A 21,272-nucleotide genomic window follows, 5' to 3' on the forward strand; every position below is an offset into this window, starting at 1 on the left:
CTGTTTAAAATCATAACGAATACGAGTAAAAACGAGCTGCATCATAGAGAGCTACCATGCAGGTAACATGGTATCCGAGGGTATCCAACACACTAAAGAGAATCTCTTTATTAGGCTTAAATGAAGCCGGAGAAAAACATACATGTATGAACCACAAACCACAAAATATGCATGAGATTGTAGTGCTAGTGATTTTGTTTATGGTAATCAAGGGAACAACGAATATTAGCAGCATCCCCACTGATTTAGAGAAGGCACACAATATCAGAGTTTGGGATTTACTTGAAAAAAAAAAGTTTCACAAAAAAGTGTGTTTATAAAAGAAAATTAGAGCTTATATAGGCTTTATCTCCGCTAAATCTTGTTCTATCCCCAAAACAAAAGAAAACAACAACAAACAGCAATCAGGCATTTTTTTAAACATAGGGTGTCTCAGAAAATTTTGACTTTTAATTTAATCCATACATTACATACATAGAAGGACAGCAGGGAGATTAATAGCTGTAATCATTCTTTTGTAGCATCATAAAGTTATATCATCCATGTTGTTTGTCCCCATTCTTAACCTCAGGTCAGTAACACTGTGAAACCAAGTCACCAATGAATAGTGGGCGTGATGGTGGGAAGCAGAGTAGAATGGGAGAGGAGAGGAAGAAAGGAGAGGTAAAACAGGTTTGCACACTGAATGAACTCAAAATTCTTGAGGATCTTTGATGCTTTTCCCAGAGCTGAGGTCTGCTGCCAAAAGGGGTCTTACTGAAAAGATTTAGGCTCCTTAATCCCCTTCTGCCTGAAAAACTAAGTGGAAAAAAGAAAAAGGGAGACAGAATTCATTGTACTTTACAGTCACATTACACTGACATGTTTCTCCAAACCAGTTTCAACTAGATGTAGAGCATGTCACAGGCAGAGCTAGGAATTTGAGGTTGTTTGGGGAGTGGATTACAGAGTGGCTATGACACACTTTAAGCACTACTGACTGAAACTAGAATTGATGTTGATGCATTCAAACATGCCCAGGTTCCATATATGGACTATTAATTCCACTGGGTTAAAATCCATCTAAGATCCACCAATCTTAAATTTTAAGCTTTATGTTTTGCAAACTTAAAATAGCAGTAAAGTAAGTTTGGTTTTCAATACTTGTTTGATGCTGCAGTAATAATGAGAGTGAAATTTGCAGAAATCTTCACATGATTGTTATATGCTTGAAGCTTTGCAAACATGTTTCCTCTTGCAACTTCATGTACAACATCAAAGATAACAGTTCAGCCAACCTGAGATCACAGAGCTTATAAATTCATTTGTAAAAACTACTAGAGAACATCACCTGCTTCTATGCCCAGGTGTTTAGTAATTCCTCAGTTTGGAGGTTGACCTGAATAATTACAGGCCTATTTTCCTTATCTGTAATCCAAGGTATTTCACACTGCGGATCATTATGTTTGATAAGCTCCATGTGTGTTTTGACTTATAACTTGCTGGTAGACCTTAAATGCCTCAACTAGCATTGCAAAATCAATGCTAAGCCTAAAATAAACAGTTGTGCCTTTTGCAATCCCTAATTGTTGCTCCACATGGTAAAATAACATTTCTTCACCAACTAAATGTGAGACACATGCCATTTAAGGTTTGACATTAGGATTAAACACAATTTCAGCTGCTTTAAAAAAATCATTTTATACTTCAGCTGTCACTCCAGACATAAATTATTAACACTGAGATCTGTTGATTAACCGGAAACACTGTGTGTGGGCTTGAGCAATCATTTTGTTCTTTACAAGTAATGTCTTGTAATGTATATCCCATATTCAAATATAAAGAAATGTATTTTGAAAATAGTCTCATTGAGACATTATGCTCACATTACTCACACGTTCCCGTGAGATTTATGTCTGCTGACTTTAATTTAAAAGCTTGTCTTTTTATCTAACACTTTTATGACACCTGAGATTCAGTGGCCCGCTGTGCCTTTCTGTAAGAGGCTTGGCAGGTGTAAGCACACAGCGCCACCCCGCAGTCTGGATAAATCTTGAGTGGTTTGGCCATCCTAGCTCCATAAAGCTGCTGAGGTTAAAGGCCACTTTAACACCCAGCATTGCCACCCTGAGCTTCCAGTACGGATTCATGCTTGGATTAGTTCAGGTTGCTGGCTTTAGCAGTAAGTGAGAACACCGCACCACAGTAGAAAGACACAGGATCCACTTTAGTTGTGCCAGAACTCTCAGCAAGCCTTCAAATAAAGATATACTTATGTCACTCTTAGGATGAGGTGTGTATTTTGATTTTGGTGAGATTAAGCCGAGTGTATGTGCGAACAGGAACAGTTATGTGCGGAGACCTAATGGAAGTCTAATGTGTTTTGTAGGCTGTCATCCTTGTCCTGTTCTCTTCCCACGGCAGGTTATTGCACCCACATTACAAAGGTTTACCGTGTTAAATGATCCTGGTGGGCTGATTTATGGAAACCACTCCTCCGGTCTCCATCCAGTTGAAACCGGTTAGAACCATGTGTAGTAGGAAATGAAAATCAGACACTGGCGCAGTCGAGTGTCAGCGGATCTATACAAGAGGACATCACATGATGTGGTTGTTGCAACAGATTAACATCTTAGGATAAAAGATCTTTATTTCAATTTGTAGTTAGCAGCATGGCTGGCCACGCAAATTGCTGATCTACCAACCATTTTAATATCAGACTGAAATAGCAGTTAAAATTTGAACATATTTAACAGGTAGATTTAGAAGTTCATTTTTTATCAATTTGATATCATGTTCACAAGTTCAGTCCTCTAAAGATCACTATAAATAATCCCGATAAGCACAGTTTAAGAGCATCACATCAGAGGGAGTGTCGTTTTAGCAGAATAGCAAAGTTGTCAGAGGACCACAGCAGTCTTTAGGATTTATTATTCTGCCGTTAAACATAAATAGCCATGTTTATCCACGCATTTCTCTGGGGACATTTCAAGAGTCACCCTCATGGTGACACACTTCATAACTGGGGAATCACCAGTTATATCATCTAGGAACTATAAGTGTACCGTAAATCCACTGTGGGAGACTGAATAAGTGGCAGCTGACCTGCTGGTGTCTGTAGAGGGGGGAAACAATGTCAGCCTTTGCAAACTTTTACAGCAATCTATCATATTCACTGAGCCATTTTGGTAAGACATAAACCCTTAGCAGTCTTACCTGTGTTGAAGTGTACCTACCTGTGCTCATAAACGCATACTGCCCTATAATGTTAAAGGTTGAATATAAAAAAAATATAAAAATGTTTCTACTGTTCCAGGTTGTGAGCTTTGTTGGTGCAGTTTATTTAAGGCACAAACATTTTCCATCAACTACTTCAGAGATTTGTCAGACTCTCATAACTACCACAGTGAAACATTCCAGTGAAGCTAAATACACAAAAAGATGATGCATTTTTGAGCCTGTTGAAATGTTTTGTTAAATTAAGCAAGTGCATCAAATCGCAGGTGTGAAAGTGAAAAAAAAAAGATTGTCTTCCAGGTTTGCTTATCAGTTTTACACCCACAGTTATTACATTACAACTGAGTATCAAACGATATTCATAAAATTCACAATTAAAACAGAAGTTGTCATCTCAAGAGCTTTAATCATACATAGAAATTTAGTTCAACAGTACCATTCATTTAGAATGTTTTCGCAGTATGTATATTTAGTGTAAAGAGCATTGTTTTTTTTTTTCTGATGGGAATATCCATAAGGATGACAGAAGCTTTCAGAAATACACCAGAGAGAGAAGATCAGAGAAGAGACTGAGTACATGACTAAGTTGTAACACCTCAGACTATATTTTCAAACACCTCAAAAGGCGACATTTATCTGTGGTTTATGTGTCCATCCTCGTTGATGCTTTTTTTCCTTTTCATTTTAACATAGGCGCAGCAGATCTTTGAATGCTTACACAAACTAAAATACCTGTGCTGCAAGCACCGTTTGATCAATGCCCTATTATAATGGAGAAACTCCAAGCACTCTTCTATGACACCGTTTTGTTGACCTAATCAAAGCCACGTTAAACTTGGGGTTGTGGTGAACTGTTTTACACTGCTTTAATGACAGAGGGTGATCTGGAGTGGAGGACATTACTGCAATCAAGTGTCATATTATAGGCATGAAAATAATTGACCACATCCATCTATTTAGCCATCCAACTCTCTAGCCATACATCCATCCATCGATCGATCCAAACATCCAACCTATCGTAAAACATAACCATGAAACATACTGTATGTGCTGTTTGTGCTATCTTAGAAGCGCCACAACAACAATTCCAACCAGCTAAAGTCCCAAGCAAAGAAAAAAAAAACATGTACAAGACAAAAGGTGGAACAGATAATTATCCTACAAATCCCAGAAGCGATTATTTTTCAATTATCCATTCCTTTTAAGAGAAGTTAAGTAACGCCACATGAAGATTTGGCAGGCAGATAGCCTCACTGAAGGTGAGTAGCTATCTTGTTTCTTTTCCCTCCAAAACTTTTGAAGCTGCGTCTTTTGTTGAGTTGGTACAGAGTAAGAAACTTCACTTCCAGAGCTGGTAATGATGGAAGCTGCTGCATTAGCATCGTGGCATTCAGTGGGCGCGCTCACGCGCAAAGACAGAGACTGTGTGTGTGGCTTTAAGGCTGGGAGGGAGGCTGCTGCTGCGCTGTTGATGCGTGCTGTGACATGGCTGCCGGGGAGGACATGGATTGGACCATGGGTTGAGCTGGCGGGGGTAGCGGAGGCTGAGCCTGTTGGGCCCCTGAGTGTGTGTTGGGGGAGGGTGGGGGTGTTGGACGTTTGAATTTGTCAGGGCTGGTGCTTCTTCTTGGGGAAGGCCGCTGTTTGACAAAAGGAGAAAGAAACGAATAAACACAGATTGCTTGTAAATCACAACCAGATGACAGAATTCTAAAAATTTCATGCAGAAAATAGAGTTTATGGCAAACAGACATTTGGAGAAATTTTGTTTTATCAATACATTTTTAAAACGTTTATGCGCTTAATTGTTCCCAGACATAGCCAAGGAGGGTAATTGTGAAAATATCAACTCTTTTTGTGGGACTGTGCTCCCAGAGTTACAAACCACTGTAGGAAAAAGATCATGAATGCCAAGATTACATGTCTCAGTCATGTTTCCCCTACTGAGCTGTTCATCATGACCTGATAACAGCAATTCTAGCCTGACAAATGGAATAAACGGGAAAAAAGTAATCTTTTCCAGGTTCTGATTTCCCAGCCAGCCCCTAAAAATTCTTGTATGGGCTAAATGGAGACAGTGGTTTGTAACATCCACATAGAAGAACAGAAAGTAAATTCATTTAGGTTATGAAACAGGGAGAATGCTAGGAGAGAGGTATAAATGAGATCCAACAATCAGGAGGAAAGTTTAATAATAATAATAAAAAAAAGACGCCCCCTACATACATTTTTAATCCAGGTAATAACTATAAAACTGTACCAGCATGGCAGACAAATGTGAAGGGCAGAGCATAAGCCTGCAGGTGCGTGGATTTTCTTGACTGAAACCTACTTCACACCTGAGTGACAGACTCCATGTGGAATTAGCTTGCAGGTCCACTGGCAAACACAGACCCTGACCTGGACAGGATAAACCAAATGCCTTCATAATCCAGTGTGAGAGCTGTAGGTTTGTAATAATGTAGCCTAGAAAATGAAAAGTTGATCACTTCTCTATAAACTCTTAGTTCTGCATAAATTTGTCAAGCATAAACAGGATGCAACATGTGCTGCTGCTGTTCTTCAGATGAAGAAAAAGCCAGTGGAGAAAATACCATCAATACAATGGGCAAGCATAAACTCTGACATGCCCTGGGGCAAACAGTGCATGAATGACTGAAGATGCCTTTTCTCTTTAAGTGATCCGCATCTACTCCATAATAGCCCAATCTTTGTAATGGAGCATGCCTGGACAGCAGATCTGCCCAGATGTAATGTAGTGGTCTGTGTTACTAATTAAGGCCAGTCTGGAAGAAGCATATTTGCAAATAGCCTGGATGTTCTTTCTGGGAGCAGGGCAGCCTGGGAATCAACTGGTCCCAGCTGTGAATTTCTGGCGCCAGCATGTGGTTCAGTGTCCACCACACCGAACTGTGTCTCCACTGTCTGCCAGCAGTTTTCTGTAGTCAAATAAGCTCAGCGTACTGCATCCCAGTCTCTTGATGGTGAGACTGGCAGACTGCCTGTATTAAACGGGGGCTTCGACTGGGAATGTCCAGCCTAAGGTAGGAAGGGCAGACCTGTTGTGTGCCATTGCTCGAGACTACTCTCCCTCACATCTCCTCTTGTGTGAGGTAGAGTATGATGTATCATCATTAGCTTAAGTCCTAAAAATAAACCACACAAACATGCACAATGCTAACTCCATACTTAATACAACAACTGGTACATAGTGTGTGTGTGTGTACGGCAGACAACGTTTACAATCATCGAGGGGATTGTTGATGGCAATTTTGTATCATCATGGTGTTCTCTCGAGGTCAAATATCACTACTGAATCAACAGGGTGGCTGAACTTAATTCGAGTACTTTTTTTGTAAACAGACATACAAACCTAACAGTAATCATTCACTTTGTGAGCAGTCTGTCACAATTTACACACCCCAGCTCATTTCCCACTTTAGTTGATAAGGATTATGACATCCGTTTGTTTATGTAACAGCTCTATATACACACATTACTACTATCAGAACAGCGCTGTGTGCACCACACATTATTACCCCAAACCGAATCCACATTTGTTCTTACTTTCACTTTTAAATTATGAAATGATTCTGCTTTAAATAAAACTTCCACAGTATAACTACTATAGCAGTATTATAGTTAATGGTATTTTCATCAAACCACTGGGGAAACACTGGTGAGATATTTATATATTTTATGACTTTGTGATGCTCTTTTGGATAGAAGGCATAATAGAAACATGTTCAAACCATGCCCCTGGTGTAAAATATTACTAAACTTATCTATATCTTATTAATAAATATAAATAGATAAGTCAGTGTTGTTTTAGTTATCAGTGTGCTGAAGAGATGGAGACACAGCTAATTGGAGCTTAGGACATTTACGAGTTATGGTAAGTAAGTTCTAGTATTGATGCCAACAATACAAACAATGTTTGCAGAAGCCAGTATTCTTTGAGAGTCAAAATCTAGACTCCTCTACTGACACACAGCTTTATTCCTCCTACTTATATTCATTTTAAGGACTGTAATATATGAAAGTCATGACATGGGAGTGTAAGCAGGTTAGACCTTTAAATAACCACTGAAAGGTGACAGTTAACGTCATAGTTGTTGTTGCATTAAAGATCCACCATGCTGAAGTGTACTGTATTATCAATAGAGCTAGCCTTAACATAAAAAAATATAGACAGGGCAGTAAATTTAACAAAACAACAGGCAGTACATGTCTCCACGTGGGTGTCCTCATTTAAGGTTCATTTAATGGACGCAGCTCACTGATTAAATATAGTTCAAAGATCATGCTAACTCAGAGCAAACTGCTGCTCTTATGAAGTCACAATTAACACAACTGTTAATCATTAAACTTGTTGATCATTTCTATGTACTTGAACTGGAAAACATCTTTATACCCCCAATAAAACAGAATTAATTTTATAATACGAAAGGTTATACACCTATTATTTTTATTGTCAATTGTTTACTCGTTTACAGAGCAACTATTTTTGAGTTTTGAGTTTATTGGTCAGAAATTTTGTTTGATGATTAATTGAGAAACCTGCCGGAAATCTGGTTAAAAAAAAAAAATATATATATATATAAAATAAAACAAAAACGTGTGAATTCTCAATAATTTTCTAAAAGATGATGTGGGTGGTGTCACTTACTGCTACGGCATGAGAGGAGCCTCCGTGGACGTGCAGGGCGGGGGTGTTGTAGTGGGAAATGGCAGCTCTGGACAGTGTAGCTGGAGGAGTGAAGCCAACTGTGTGGGTGCCATATGAGAGACCTATAAGCAAATGAGACAGCCAGAGGGAGAAAGACATTTTATTAAAAGTTAACATCAATTGTAGACACTTTCATTTTCCTCCTCAATACTCACTCCAAGATTACGTCGATATAAGAGGGAAGTTCTTAGTGGCTGGCAGTGTCCTGGCACAGGATGACTGTTTTATCATTGACCAAATATTTACTTTGATATCATACCTTATTGTATCATAAACTAGTACGCAGACCAGAAATGGATGTTAATTTTTTTCTGCACTATTTTTAGCATTAGGTCTGTGCCTAAAGAGAGTAAGGATGACTGAAATATGATGGTGCTCTCCCTTTTATTATACTAACAATTATTTTCTTCTTCTTTTATTTTTTCCTGTACTTTTTATACTTTTGCAAATGGTCATTCATTCAATAATAATCTTTACTAAATTACCGATAGTGCCAAGATCAGAAAGCTAGGAGTGTATCCACCGGTGTTAAATTTGAGAGCAGATTTTGACTTCATTTCAGTTTCCTGATATTTAGTTTAAGTCTCGTTTTAGTCGACAAAATATAGGATTGTAGTAGACAAAATCTAAATTTGATCAAGTTTAATAAAATAAAGTGTAGGATGAGAAAGTTTGTCGTGTTTTTAGCTGCTCCACATGTTCACTAAGAGTCTTATTTTCATTGACATCAAATGTGAAATGTGTCTATACGTCTTGCTCTTTTCTTTCTCCCAAACATTGACATTTTATCACATTTTCAAAACAAAACAAAACAAAAAAAAAGCTGTACTCTTTCCCCAGGCAGGGCAAATGTGCTCGTCTGACTTTCTAGACCATTTAGTTCTGCTTGGATCTCGTCTCTCCAGAATATTTTAATTTTCAAGGTTTCAATACATGTCATTATGATTTTAGTCTTTATTTATCATCTTTTTTTCATCAGGGGGAAAAAAACAAAACAAAAAAAAAAAAAGGTCACTGATAATAACTACAACAAAAATGACTGTCCAACAACATTAACACTGGTATCCACATACAAAATTTAGATATTTATGAACGTCTTTTGTTTTGGTATTTGAGGGGTGCTGGGTTCACGACACTTTAAGCAGAGAACCTAGAGTTTATGATAAAAAAAATTATAAAACGACAACTGTGGAACGAAAGCTCTGCAGACTTCTAGATAGTATTCAGTGTAAACCCCACATCATGGCCTGTCACGCTCACAGTGAGCAGCAAAGTTCTACCTGAGCACGAAGCTTATATAAAATGCAGTGTGACAATTAAGCTGTAATGTGTGGTCTTGATTTGACCGAGTACCTACAAGATTTTAAGATAAAAGCTGGAACAAAGATAAAGCTTGCTGTCTGTCAAAAAGTTTTATTAACCGCTATCAAAGGCCGTTTATTGTTGTGTTTTTACCTACCTGGTGATATTGGTCGGCTGGAGCTGGGAGAGGGAGTGTAAGGGATGGGGCTGGACACGGTCCTGGCTCGCAGACCCTGTGCAGACATCTCATTGAAGTACCTAAAAGTACGACATATTTTTGTAATGCAGAAAGCAATCCAAGCATATTGTAATGGTGTTAAACAGGCAAAAAGTGCTACATCAATGATGACAGTTACTCCTTGAGATGCAATGTGAAAAGCTTCTGTATGGCGACTCAAAGTGGGCTTCTGAAAGTGCTCAATTTGGCTTATTTTGTATGGGAGAAAAACATGATACATTTTCAGGTTCCTAAGGAGAAGATACTGGTGTCGACGTCTGAGTGTGATCAAAGGAGTATCCTGTGCATGCAGAAAACGTTGTTTTTGGGGGTTTTTTTTAAAGCTTTTTCCTAAAATTAACAAAAGTTTTTTACTGATAATCAGGAAAATTTAATATAAACTGAGATTTTACTGCCATATGCTGCTTCTTTGAAATGGCCATATACTAAAGCTATTTAGAGCCTTGTTTTCTTCTTCCTCCTCAGCTTTTGTATGCAACAACTAACATTCAGAGGTACTGGAAGCACATTAGTTATTACAATTTTGTGTTTTCAAATTAGATTTTATTTTTTATTTTGTTCTGACCTTTATTTTTAATTTGGTTTAGTTTCTCTAGATTTGCTCATTTCAGTTTAGCTTTTAATTTTTTGAAAATGTATATTATTTATTAGTTTCAGAGTGAGTTTGAATCTTTTAAAGTATTACCTCATGTAGGGCATATGCAAGGATATTTGCTCTATAAATATTTTTTAAGTTATAATTATTTTCTCTCTTTTTTTTAGTTAACTTTTTCTCTTTTTTTTTTTTTTGTTTTTAGTTAACTTTAATAACATTAAAGTGTAACTAACTTTAAAAAAAGTTAGCTGTGTGATCCTTGCACTCTGACTTGAAAGATGAGTGACACCCATGCAGCTAATACAGAGGCCTGAACCAGGTACACAACAATAAAGAAACTTGAACTGGATAGTGTTTTACATACATTTGTTTTTCTTAAACATTACAATTTCTAGTTCTGGGAAAATGGTGGGGGTTTGTTTTACACCCTCTTGCCAATGCGGAAGGAGACAAAATGCAGAAAGTTGATTTAATGTTGTAAACAACTTTGTCTTTCAACATGCTACTAAACTGATTTGACTGAAAGCATTAAACCAGTGAAATCCTTATTTGGTTATGTTTAATCATACACAATGAGCCAATTTGATCAGCAATAGTAGGAAGAGTTGGTATGTTTAAAAAACAAAAATCTGGTGGATGACCCCATACTCAGTGAAGTGCAACAGAGTTTGTTTTGTTTTAGTAAACATAAACCTTGAAGCCACCCCAAACTACTTGGTCTTGTTTTGACTTCAGAATAAGTAGAGTAGAAAGGATTGCACAAAGTTCAAAGGGACCATTCACTCACAAACAGAAGGAAGTCTGTAAGGACCATTTAAGCCAAAATTTGGTTTCTTTTAAGTTTCATCAAGAAAGCGCAGATCTTTCCAAACCAAACAAAGCTACTGCTAATTATTTTGACTTTTCTACATGTATCAGAAGTAAACGTGGTGGCGATAGCATGACCTGAATCTGCAGAAAAAAAGAAGAAGCTGGTTTTACTATTAAGATGAAACACCAAGGAACGCGGAACTGATTTAAGCTCGGTGTTTTTTGTGTCTGACAGCCAGCCAAAAAGTTAACAGACACCATGTTGTCACCTTGCTTTATCACAAGCAAGTCTTTTTAACAGCAACAATGACTGCCTACTGGAAGACCAATTGTTGTGTGCTGTTGTGGCAAACACGCCTTTTGTCATTTGCATTTGCCCTACTTTTATGCCCTCATCTTTTCATTCTCACAGGTCCTTTATCCAGCTGGCTATGTCAGCAGTATAAATGCCCAGTGAAGCCAAATGCCTCTAAGAAACATCGAGCTCCAGTGTATAGTTCAATCCATTTAACTCTTTTCCATTTTCTCTTTATTTGCTGGTATGTATGACTTTGTGTATTATTGTGAACTTTTAGATCATCTTTCTATGTTTGTTGCACCTACCTCTCATCATCCATCTCCAGACTGGATTCACTCTCCGACAGTTGTCTACACAGGGCCTCCCTGCGCTCCATTTCTCTCTGAAGCTTTCTCTGCAGCCGGATGTTCTCCTCCCTCATGTGTCGCTCCTCCTCTATATACTGGGCACGTTTCTCTGTATCTGAAAGTGAACATTGTGATTTAAACTTGACAGAATCGCACTGTTACTATACAATAACACAAATTACACCTGCACTACTCCTAGCATAACATAATACCCTGTCTTTAAGAGCTGTGAGTGTAACCCAGTTTACCACAGTTTCCTTTGACTACGATGACCTGGATGACTGAGAACCTTCACAGACATATTGTGTAATACATTGTTGTCATTTTAGGAAAAAAGTGAAAGTAGGTCCAAAACAATCTCAACTAAGAGTAATGCAAGCAACAAGTTTCAGTATTTCTGGTGTCTTGTCACTTGGCTTAGCTTTGGGAGCACGCGTTTAAGGCTGGTCTGACATCCCCACCTAGTGGCAAAATCAAACCATAGCCACAATGATCAATCTTTATCACTTCTTGCTTTCTGAAAAACAAAAAAATATGGAAAACCAAGGCTTTCAGTCTCATTGCTACAGGTGTATAGAAATCAAATGCCTAACTGTAAGTGGTGTTATAATAAAGTGGAAGTGTTTAAGAACCACAGCGATTCGGGCTCAAAGCGGCAGACCAAGTCAAGTTGTACAATGTCACCAAATACGAAGCACACAGAACCTAAAGGCTCCCAAAGCTCTGCTGACTCAACAGCAGAGGTCCAAACCTCCTCTGGCATCAACTAGAGCTGGGCGATAGAACGATAACGATATGTATTGCAAAATAACTTTTTCTCGATAGAAAAATGAAACTATTGCGATAGACCTCATCTCTCTCTCTCTCTTCTTCTTATAAAAAAAATGAATAGCCAATAAGAAAAGTGGCGCAGAGCCGAACCAATCACAGCCGCAGCGTCACATCACGTGAATTGTTATGTACAGCTCAAGTGCCAAGCCGCACATGTGTATTTGTTTGGGAAGCATCCAGCCGCCGTGCCGGCCAGGTAATGGAGGAAATGAGTGTGCCGACTAGAGAAAAATCAACCGAGAGCTTGGGTGACCAGGTTACCGAAGAGAACACAGATTTCCAATGCCGGAGAGATTGTCGAAAGGTAAGGCCAGAGAAGTTCTGTAGTGTGGAGGTATTTTGGCTGTTTGAAGTCTGACAAAAAACAGAGTAACGCGCACTGTAAATTGTGCCGAAAGCATGTTCCCACAAAGTCTGGAAATACAACAAACCTTTTTTATCACCTGAAGCAGTGCCACCCACTAGAGCACGCTCAATCTCTGACTGAAAGCGCTAATTCGTCATCGAAAACAACCAGGGGAATCCCTGTGAAGCAGCAACAGTCAATTGAGTCGGCTTTCTCCAGCGTCTTGCCATATGACAAAAAAGCTAAGAGACATAGCAACATAACGAATGCCATAGCTTACTGTCTCGCTAAAGACATGCTACCAATAAACACGGTCGACAATGAAGGATTCAAGCAGCTAATTAAGGTAATGGATCCTCGTTACCAACTCCCTGGACATAAACATGTCTCTCAGACAGCGCTTCCAAAGCAATATTATATAAGTTAGTCAATTTTGTCTCTTCTTCTGTAAAATAAACTAAGATATATTTTTAAAGTTAATATTTTGTTTCTAAGTGGAACTGACAATTTAGTAGTCTGTTTTGTTTGTTCTACTTTGAAATTTAAATGCTTTAGCGGCTACCTTTTGTGTAGTTTGTAATATTTGCCTTTATTTATCTGAAACTGAAGCCTCATTTTAAGTACATCTGCCCTGTTGAACTTATTATGGGAAATAAATATTTAAATCAAAACAAGCTGCTGATTATTTCACATTTTACTTGTGAGCAACGGCACATTTAAATCTTACAAATATAGTTATTTGGCTTATATCGTGATATATATCGTTATCGCCTGAAATGAAAAAAATCATATCGTGATATGAAAAAAATCTTATATCGCATGTAGTGTTGGTACTTTTTAAATAAGCCGTAAAACAAGATCTGTTATCAATGTCTGCAACCAAATGCAGTGCTCTAATAATTACTCCACATCCTAGGAAGAAAAAAATAAAAATCAAATGCTCTAATGCCCAAGGCTGCCTCTATTAAACCACCAGATCACTCCAGCCACAAGCAGTTATGTATAAAGAAGAAAATAACAATCAACAAGATCATTTTGTGTGAGACAAGATTTTACATGTATCATTTGGATTGAGATTAACTGCTCACAGTTTTCCTGCTGCTCCCTATTAGGGCTGGGCTATATCATACCATTCACGCTAAATGGCCTGCATTTGTATAGCGCTTTACTCAGTCCCTAAGGACCCCAAAGCGCTTTACACTACATTCAGTCATTCACCCATTCACACACACATTCACACACTGGCAATGGCAAGCTACGTTGTAATACCGGTGTAATGTTGGGCAACGATAAGAAAATGAAATATCGCGATAGAATATGGGTAAAATGCGCATGCGCAGTGCCTTTGTTTACATACGCACATGGCGGCGACGCAGAATGAGAAGAGCGAAAGTGGATCGTTGAATGAAACGGATGAACCAGAATTGGTTTGTAAAAATGCTGCAACTTCAGTGGTGTGGAACTGGTTTAGCTTTCGTCCGTCAGATACACAATAAAGCACTATTTTTGGTAGCGCATGCTAACGGGCCGTTGTTATTACCTTGTTGTTTGGAAAATACGGCACACTTAAAATCAATCCTTTGATTTTTCTGAAAAACAACAGAGCCCCTTATAATCCCGTGTGCCTTATGTATGAATTCTGGTTGTGTTTACTGACCTGGAAACGATTTTATGTGGTACACGGCGCTCAAAAATCTGTCAAATGTTTCAGTTCGACTTTGCTAAGCTACGAAGCCGCACCGCTTGATGGATTGTCGGAGCATTACGGCTATCGTAGGCAGGAGCCTCGCAGAGTGATACGTACTGTGTTTCAACATAATATTACCGTATTGTGTGTGTATAACCTCTTTTTAAGTTTTGTGGATATTATACATGATTATGCTGAGGATATGTTGGCCAATTTCCACTGGAAATGCCTTTTGGTTAAACTGTCAGCAAGGAATTTGCATTTGCACTGTTAATTTTTTACATAACTTTAATGCACATAAAAAAGCTGCTTGTTTAAGTGAAAATACATTGATGGGTTTTTTTTTTGCACTAATAAAGTTGAGGAGTTGTAAAGTATTTTGTCTAGTGTCAATTATATCGTCAGTTATATCGTTATCGCAAATTTCCAAATGTATATCGTGATAAATATTTTTGGTCATATCGCTCTGCTCTACTCCCTATAATTATAAACTAAGTGATAATGACGATATCACGACACAGCAGTTAGTCATGGAATTCTACAGGGTTCTGTGATGGGACTGATACTTTTCACAGTATACATACAGACAAAAACCCTCTCTAAATTTGAGCGAGATGCAAAACCTTCCTCTTTGATAAAGCTTTCTGTGAAGGCTGGATCAGATCACCGTGAACCATAACCAAGTAATCCAATGATCATATTTTTTGGGTGTGACCGGAACACTAACTCTACGGCTTCAAAATGTGGCATCTGGAAAACATCCATCCATTAAACGTGTTCATGGTGATATTCTGACAGGTTGTCAGTCACCAATATGGACAATCTTTTCTTTTTCTTTTAATAAAAGGAAGGGCACATGTAAGCACTTGTAACACTGCTTTCTTTTGGGGCAAAATAACAAGAGTCAACTAGATTAAGAACAGAGTTCAGGTTAACCATTTCAAAAGAAGGAATCGATTATGGATTACAACCTTTCTTAGTGTCTTGTTTTTTAACAGTGTACAGCTCCATTCCTTTCTTTTTCTCCTTTCCATCCAGTGTAATATGACCAGCAAATAATGATGTAACATGACTGTATATTGCATTAGAACATATCTATAGAAATATGAGTATGGAGGCACCGGGCTAGAGAGGATCCTGTTTTTTCCAAGTGGACACGCACAAGCACTTATCCGAGAATCAATTTTACCAACCACTTCCTTAATCAACACTTGAGGGCATCTCTCCCTTCAGACTGACTTTCCTTCTGATCATGTGACAAGTTGAGTGGCCACTTACGCTGCAGCTCAGTGGTGCGCAAGCTCTTCTTAAGCCTCTCCACCTCATTCTTCAGGAAGCGGATATGCCGCATCATGTTCTCTGGTGAGTCGATTTCCATGGAAACATCTCTTGGAGATGGTGGAGCCGACACAGGCTGGTCCAGCTTCTCCTGAAGGATTCTAGTTTGGAAAATTGGAAAAATAAAACAAAACACAGGATTATTATTATTACTCAAAATGTTCTATTTATTATTATTTGTATTAAAAAAAATACTAAATTAGATGTATAACCTTTAAGTTAATTTTGCATAAATGCCCAATTACATATATAAACAGATAATTAATAGTTGAGCTTACTGTTATTTATTTGTCATAAAACTGCCATTTAAAAGAAAAGTTACTTATTGCTGTTTATTTGATTTTAATGTTTAAGTTAAAATTAATAAACTAATTACTTTTTTGTGTTACACAGACAAGCAATGAATATAAAAGGTACACTGGCACATTTTTATACTAACTATAAAATAAAACACTGCAAACAAATATATTTCTTTCATATAACAAGTACTTAACCCATTAGTAAAGGTATAAATTCATTTAGTCAAAAATTAAAAATAAAAGTCTTTTCCCCTCCATTTAATACTATCATTTCAGTTTGTAGCTGGCTTTTTCTTTTTAAAGATATTGGGCTAAAACCATCAGGTTCATGGCATATTTAGAGTACCTTACCATTTTGCCACTTTTCCCAAAGAAAAGTCTTGAAATTTTTAAAAACAAACAATCGGAAAAAGAAACACGCAATTGTTATGACTTAGTGACATTTCACCCACACGTTTATGCTCACTGGTCGGTTAACTCAATCATCGTTGTATGTAAACAACGTTTCTCGTGATTCTACATTTCTCTCTCTTCGTGCTGGAAATGGAAAATAAACTTGCTTGTGTCGCTCTCTCTCTTGACACTCTCCTCTCACCAACAGCAGAAGAGCAAGAGAAGAGCTGTGTGCTTTTAAAAAAAAGAAAAGTGTCATGTGCTGCAAGGCACTTTCTGGAAAAGAGTTGCAACTAAGTTGGCAACAATAAAGTAAACTGAAGCATTCGTTTACTGTCAGGAAAGAGCAAAGGAAACTCATCTGCCCACTGAATAGAAGACCATATAAAGAAATCCAAGATAAGCCGATGTTAGCTTGTCATAAAAGATGAAAAACTTTGGAAGCTTCTTTTGGAAGTATTCAGCTGAGTCAGTTTTAAAACGTTTACCTCATCGTTTTGAACTTTGGCCACAATTAATCTAATCATTATGTATATGGCCAAAGAAAAAGAAGCACAGTATGTCTCATCACCTTTTCTCAGCCTCCAGTTTGTCCATTCGCTTCCACAGTCGGTTGACCAAAGCTTCTTGTTCCTGCTCTAATGTGTTCTCAAGGTCGATCTTCTCCCGCCTCAACTGAAAAATGAAAGATAAAGCAGAGTGTGGCAGAAAGAGAAACCTTGAAGTTGAAATGCTTTCACAAGCATTCAGGATTGTGTACAAAAACACTATCGCAAATCCAAGATCTCAGTTCAGAGTTTGTATTCTAAAAGTTAGAGGCATATGGCATAATGACATATCATAATGATTTTTTAAAGTAGTTTAAGAACGTAAATATTTGTATTTTATTGCCAAGATTGGTGTCTTTAAGAAGCTGAGACAGATTTTTAGGTGAAATAACTTTTGGTTCTATTTGTATCTGGCCAAGATGCACAGTGGCATCGCACTGCATCAATCTGACACGTTAATAAGCGAGTACCAACAACGAATGCCTGCACATCTCCTGTCAGGGCATGGAGACATTATGCGGTGGCTTCAGCAGGTTTGACCCAGCCACAGACCAAAATGTTCTTTCCACTTAAAATTCAGTGGGAAGAAAAACGACGTTGAGATTTTTTGCATCTCACTCTACCATGGCGACTGAACAAATGGAAGTTTAAGGATAGGCTGCACTGCACTGGATGAGAAAATCTTTCCCATTTTACCATAATAAGCATACCTGTTCCAGGGTTAGCTGCTTTGAAATGGTTTCGTTCTCCATTTTCTTGATCTTTTTCATGAGCTTGTTAACCTGGAACTCCTGCTCCTGCTCCAAATGCTGCTCCAACTCAGCCTTCTCATGCTGGAGCTAAAATTTAAAAGGAGAGAGCAGTGCATTGACAGATGAAGAGAAGAAACAGATGAGTAAAAAAAAACAACAAACTCACAATGAGACATGCAAAAGCTGTTTGATGACCACAGAGATGACCACGGCTTATACAATGAAATAATAATAAAAGACACCGTCATTAGACAATTCCACTGGTTTCAGGGTAAACTTCCCAGAAGAACAGACAATATAAAATAATGTTTTGGCAACCCAAGTAATCACTTTTGGCAGTTCACCAGCATGAAAAAGGGTGCGGCTCAGTGCTGATTCAAAATGGGACAGCTCTGTGATGGATTATATAAACGATTACTCATTATGGGGAAAGAGATGCAAATTCACTTAAAGGAAAAAAAATGGAGAGGGAAATATAACCATTTCCATCATGCTGTTGAGAAAAATAACTAGAAAACCTCAAAACATCAGTCTGTTTAAACTTACAATGACTCCATTCATGGAGAGTCGAGTGCTCTGCAGTATCCTGGATGCAAAACCAGGTTACCAAATTGTGCCCCACCCAAAGTGCAGGCATTTTTTCCTAATTAAAACGAACCATTTTGTTTTAATAAGGTGCCTTGCTTCAGTTAACACCAGAAACTATTTTATTAAAGCAATCCAACCCTTTATACTGTGTGAACATTATAAACAGACTCAAGAATAAATGCCAGACGATGAAGTCCTTTGAGAGAGATTATATTCTACTAGGCTCTTCTGTAAGGAGAGGCTCTTTCTGACTGGCACCAGAACAAAGGCAATGTTGGATGGGACTCTGTTTAGTATCATGTGCACTAATAATAAGTATTAGAGGAAAATAGAGAGTTTCATCGGCTTCCTTTAAAATAGGTAATGTTGTTTTCAGTACCATCAACAAAAATGAAGAGGGTGGGATATTAGGAATATGTAATGCAGCCCAGTACACCTTTAAGGTCTCAATTTTACATTATCAGGGATGTTTTTGGTGTATTTACAAGATAATAGATAATATTCAGCACAGCCTATGGTCATGTGAATGTTTAATATACAAGGCACAAGTTTAAAATCAGGGCTGGGGAGCTTGTGTTGTTAGGTTATTCAAATACAGACAATGCAGCTAAAACGTCCAGCAAAAGTAATGGCTGGGAAAACCCAAATAAAACAAAATTTGTCCCAAAAATGCTTCTGCGTAGAGTCATTTGCATGCCCAGTATTATAAGTTTTGATATTCAGGTGATTTTTCCATCTGTCACCCCAATTTTTAAGCAACTAATCTACTGACATAGGCAGATACAAGTCTGTTGCATGTTAAATTCTAAGATAAGAATATAAAAAAAGCCCAAATAAGTACATCTGTATGACCTTAAGCAGGTTTTGCTAAGACATTTGCATGCATCTCTTTCACATCCGTACTTCTTTAGATATCAACAAACCATTAGTCACCCTACAGCTATCTATTTAAAATATGAGAGCGAGTGCTATATGCTCTGTAGTTGGGAAAATACGATGTGGAAAACAGACTGAACCAAATAACCGACAACAGGAGGAGAGTAATTTGAGAGTCATTTAGACGTGCTAGCAGCTGCAGTGAAGTCATCGTGAGCTTTTCCAGGCTTCAGGCAAGTAGAATTGCAGTTGATGATAATGCACTAGCTGCTGTGTGCATAGACAAGCACCCCGCACATCGTGAACAAGAGCAACAATACTTAAGAAATTTGCATAGCACAGCATGAAGAAATGATATACCACACTGACGTTTGTGATCAGTAAGATAACAGGGGAAAACTTTAAACTAATGTTACACTATTCTCCACTCTGTGTGGCGTAAAGAACTCCAAAATGTGTGCACCTCCCCATCCAATCTTGTTTCTATCACTCACTTGCATGAGTTTCCTTGACAGTTCATTGGTGAGGAATTCTTCCTCCTTCTCATAGTTGACTGCCAAGGTTTCCTTCTCCTTCTGAAGAGCCTGGATTTTCTTGAACAAGGTGTTACTGATAAATTCTTCCTCCTGTTCTGCTCTCGCTTGCTGTGGGACAGAAAACACAAAAAGACACAGCGATAGAAGAGATATCAGTGACATAAACTCTTGCTTCTGGCACATCACACTGTTTTCACCTTTATCCTGATTAAACTATAACTTACTGACAGTGAGGGGAAACATGCACCAATCAACTAAAGACTGCTGCAGTGATGCTTGCCAGCCAAAGAGGAAGCATAATTCTTTCAAATGACTCAAGAGATATTGCAGCAATGGGTGACTGAGAGAAACATGGGCTGGGGGGGCAGATAAAGAAATGTGTTGGGACAGCTAGCATTACACTGCTTGTGATACATGCGTCCTTGCCACTGTCAAATTCACCCATCCCTTATTCTCTCCTGACCTCAAAAATAAATTCTGCTTCGTTGGCCGTTATGAAAACCAGAGCGAATTATAAAAGCCAAACAGCTAGTTAAGCTTCACAAATTTACACAGAGGGTGGACAGTGTGAAAGTGTGGTTGGGTTTGCAGACGTTTAGAGCGTGGCATTTAGCTAGCTCGCTAAGATTGGCCTACATATTTCCCATCTATCCAGCAGATCAGTTACACATTTTTATGAAGCTAGGACTGATTAACCGAGCATGAAGAAATATGACGCATCAGTCGGTGCCAAGGCTTCTGGTGGGCTATTTATTTTCACTCAGTTACCATATCCATGTTGGCCATAGCGTGGTGACAATGCCGAGCAGTGAGTAATCAGCTGACCACACATCTACAATCAATCTGTTAACTCGCATCGTGAGGTGCCCACCCAATTTTTTGACGTTTTTTTTCTGGTTGACGTTAGCAGTTCATCTAACGTTAGCCACGATTAGCAACACAATAACACAAAGCAAAGTAGCAAGATATCACAGCTCGACCACCTAGCAGACGTTGTCCCGCTGGCTAAATTAGCAGGTAGCTAATGATAGTAGGGCTAACATAACAGCAAAGAATTAGGGCCGAATTCAGGTAACATTTCCACGTAGCACTCATTCAGCTTTTATCAAACAACACTCGCTAGCGCTAACTTATTCTGTCAAATGCGAAACAGCAAACGGGGTGGGGATAGCATCTCGCTAGTTAGCTAGCTAACATTACTCACAATGGTGACGCTAGCTTTGCGGAGGTCCCGATTCTCCTCCTGCAGGGCTTTGCACTTGAGTTTAAATGTTTCCAGCTCAATTTTAAGAACTTTATTCTCCTGCTGTAACGAGGCCAGTCGGTTGGTCAGTTCCTCCAAACGAAACTGTGAAATGACTATGCTCGGTTTCCCCGAATTTGAAGCGGAGGACGACATCGGGGTGGCGGAGCTGCTCCCCGCTCCATCGGTGTCGCTCTCGCTTGCGCTGTCCGCCATGGCTGTGCGACGGTGTGTGTGGTGGAGAAGAGAAGACGACGGCAGCTGCAGCGTTTGAGGAGCGCAGACAGCAGAATGGTACAC

At 38.6% G+C, this 21,272-nt stretch overlaps 1 protein-coding gene across 2 annotated transcripts; it reads right to left on the reverse strand.

The window, feature by feature from the left end:
• Positions 1-3,602: 3,602 nt before the first annotated feature.
• LOC102799836 (coiled-coil domain-containing protein 6-like) lies at positions 3,603-21,272 on the reverse strand. 2 transcript variants are annotated; one of them, XM_006783692.3, is made up of 9 exons: positions 20,934-21,272; positions 19,688-19,837; positions 17,688-17,816; positions 17,001-17,104; positions 15,678-15,838; positions 11,494-11,650; positions 9,405-9,505; positions 7,886-8,007; positions 3,603-4,856 (listed from the first exon to the last, which is right to left on the reverse strand). In XM_006783692.3, the coding sequence occupies exons 1-9, from the start codon at positions 21,186-21,188 to the stop codon at positions 4,653-4,655; spliced, it is 1,383 nt and encodes a 460-aa protein (XP_006783755.1). In that variant the 5' UTR covers positions 21,189-21,272; the 3' UTR covers positions 3,603-4,652. The 2 variants fall into 2 exon arrangements, with proteins under 2 accessions (XP_006783755.1, XP_035760705.2); XM_035904812.2 differs by having other exon boundaries at positions 4,719-4,856; positions 9,405-9,480.

The sequence above is a fragment of the Neolamprologus brichardi genome, chromosome 13 (assembly GCF_056152115.1).
Source record: "Neolamprologus brichardi isolate AB-2024 chromosome 13, ASM5615211v1, whole genome shotgun sequence".
In the NCBI taxonomy this organism is placed as follows: Eukaryota; Metazoa; Chordata; class Actinopteri; order Cichliformes; family Cichlidae; genus Neolamprologus; species Neolamprologus brichardi.

What these genes read in the sequence shown, in the direction of transcription:
- LOC102799836 (XM_006783692.3), bottom strand. Translation starts at nt 21,188, where the DNA reads ATGGCGGACAGCGCAAGCGAGAGCGACACCGATGGAGCGGGGAGCAGC. An exon ending in GCAAAGCTAGCGTCACCATT is followed by an intron (nt 19,838 to 20,933) that starts GTGAGTAATGTT and finishes TCTGTCCCACAG; the next exon opens with CAAGCGAGAGCAGAACAGGA. An exon ending in CAGCCGACCAATATCACCAG is followed by an intron (nt 8,008 to 9,404) that starts GTAGGTAAAAAC and finishes ATTTGCTTATAG; the next exon opens with GTCTCTCATATGGCACCCAC.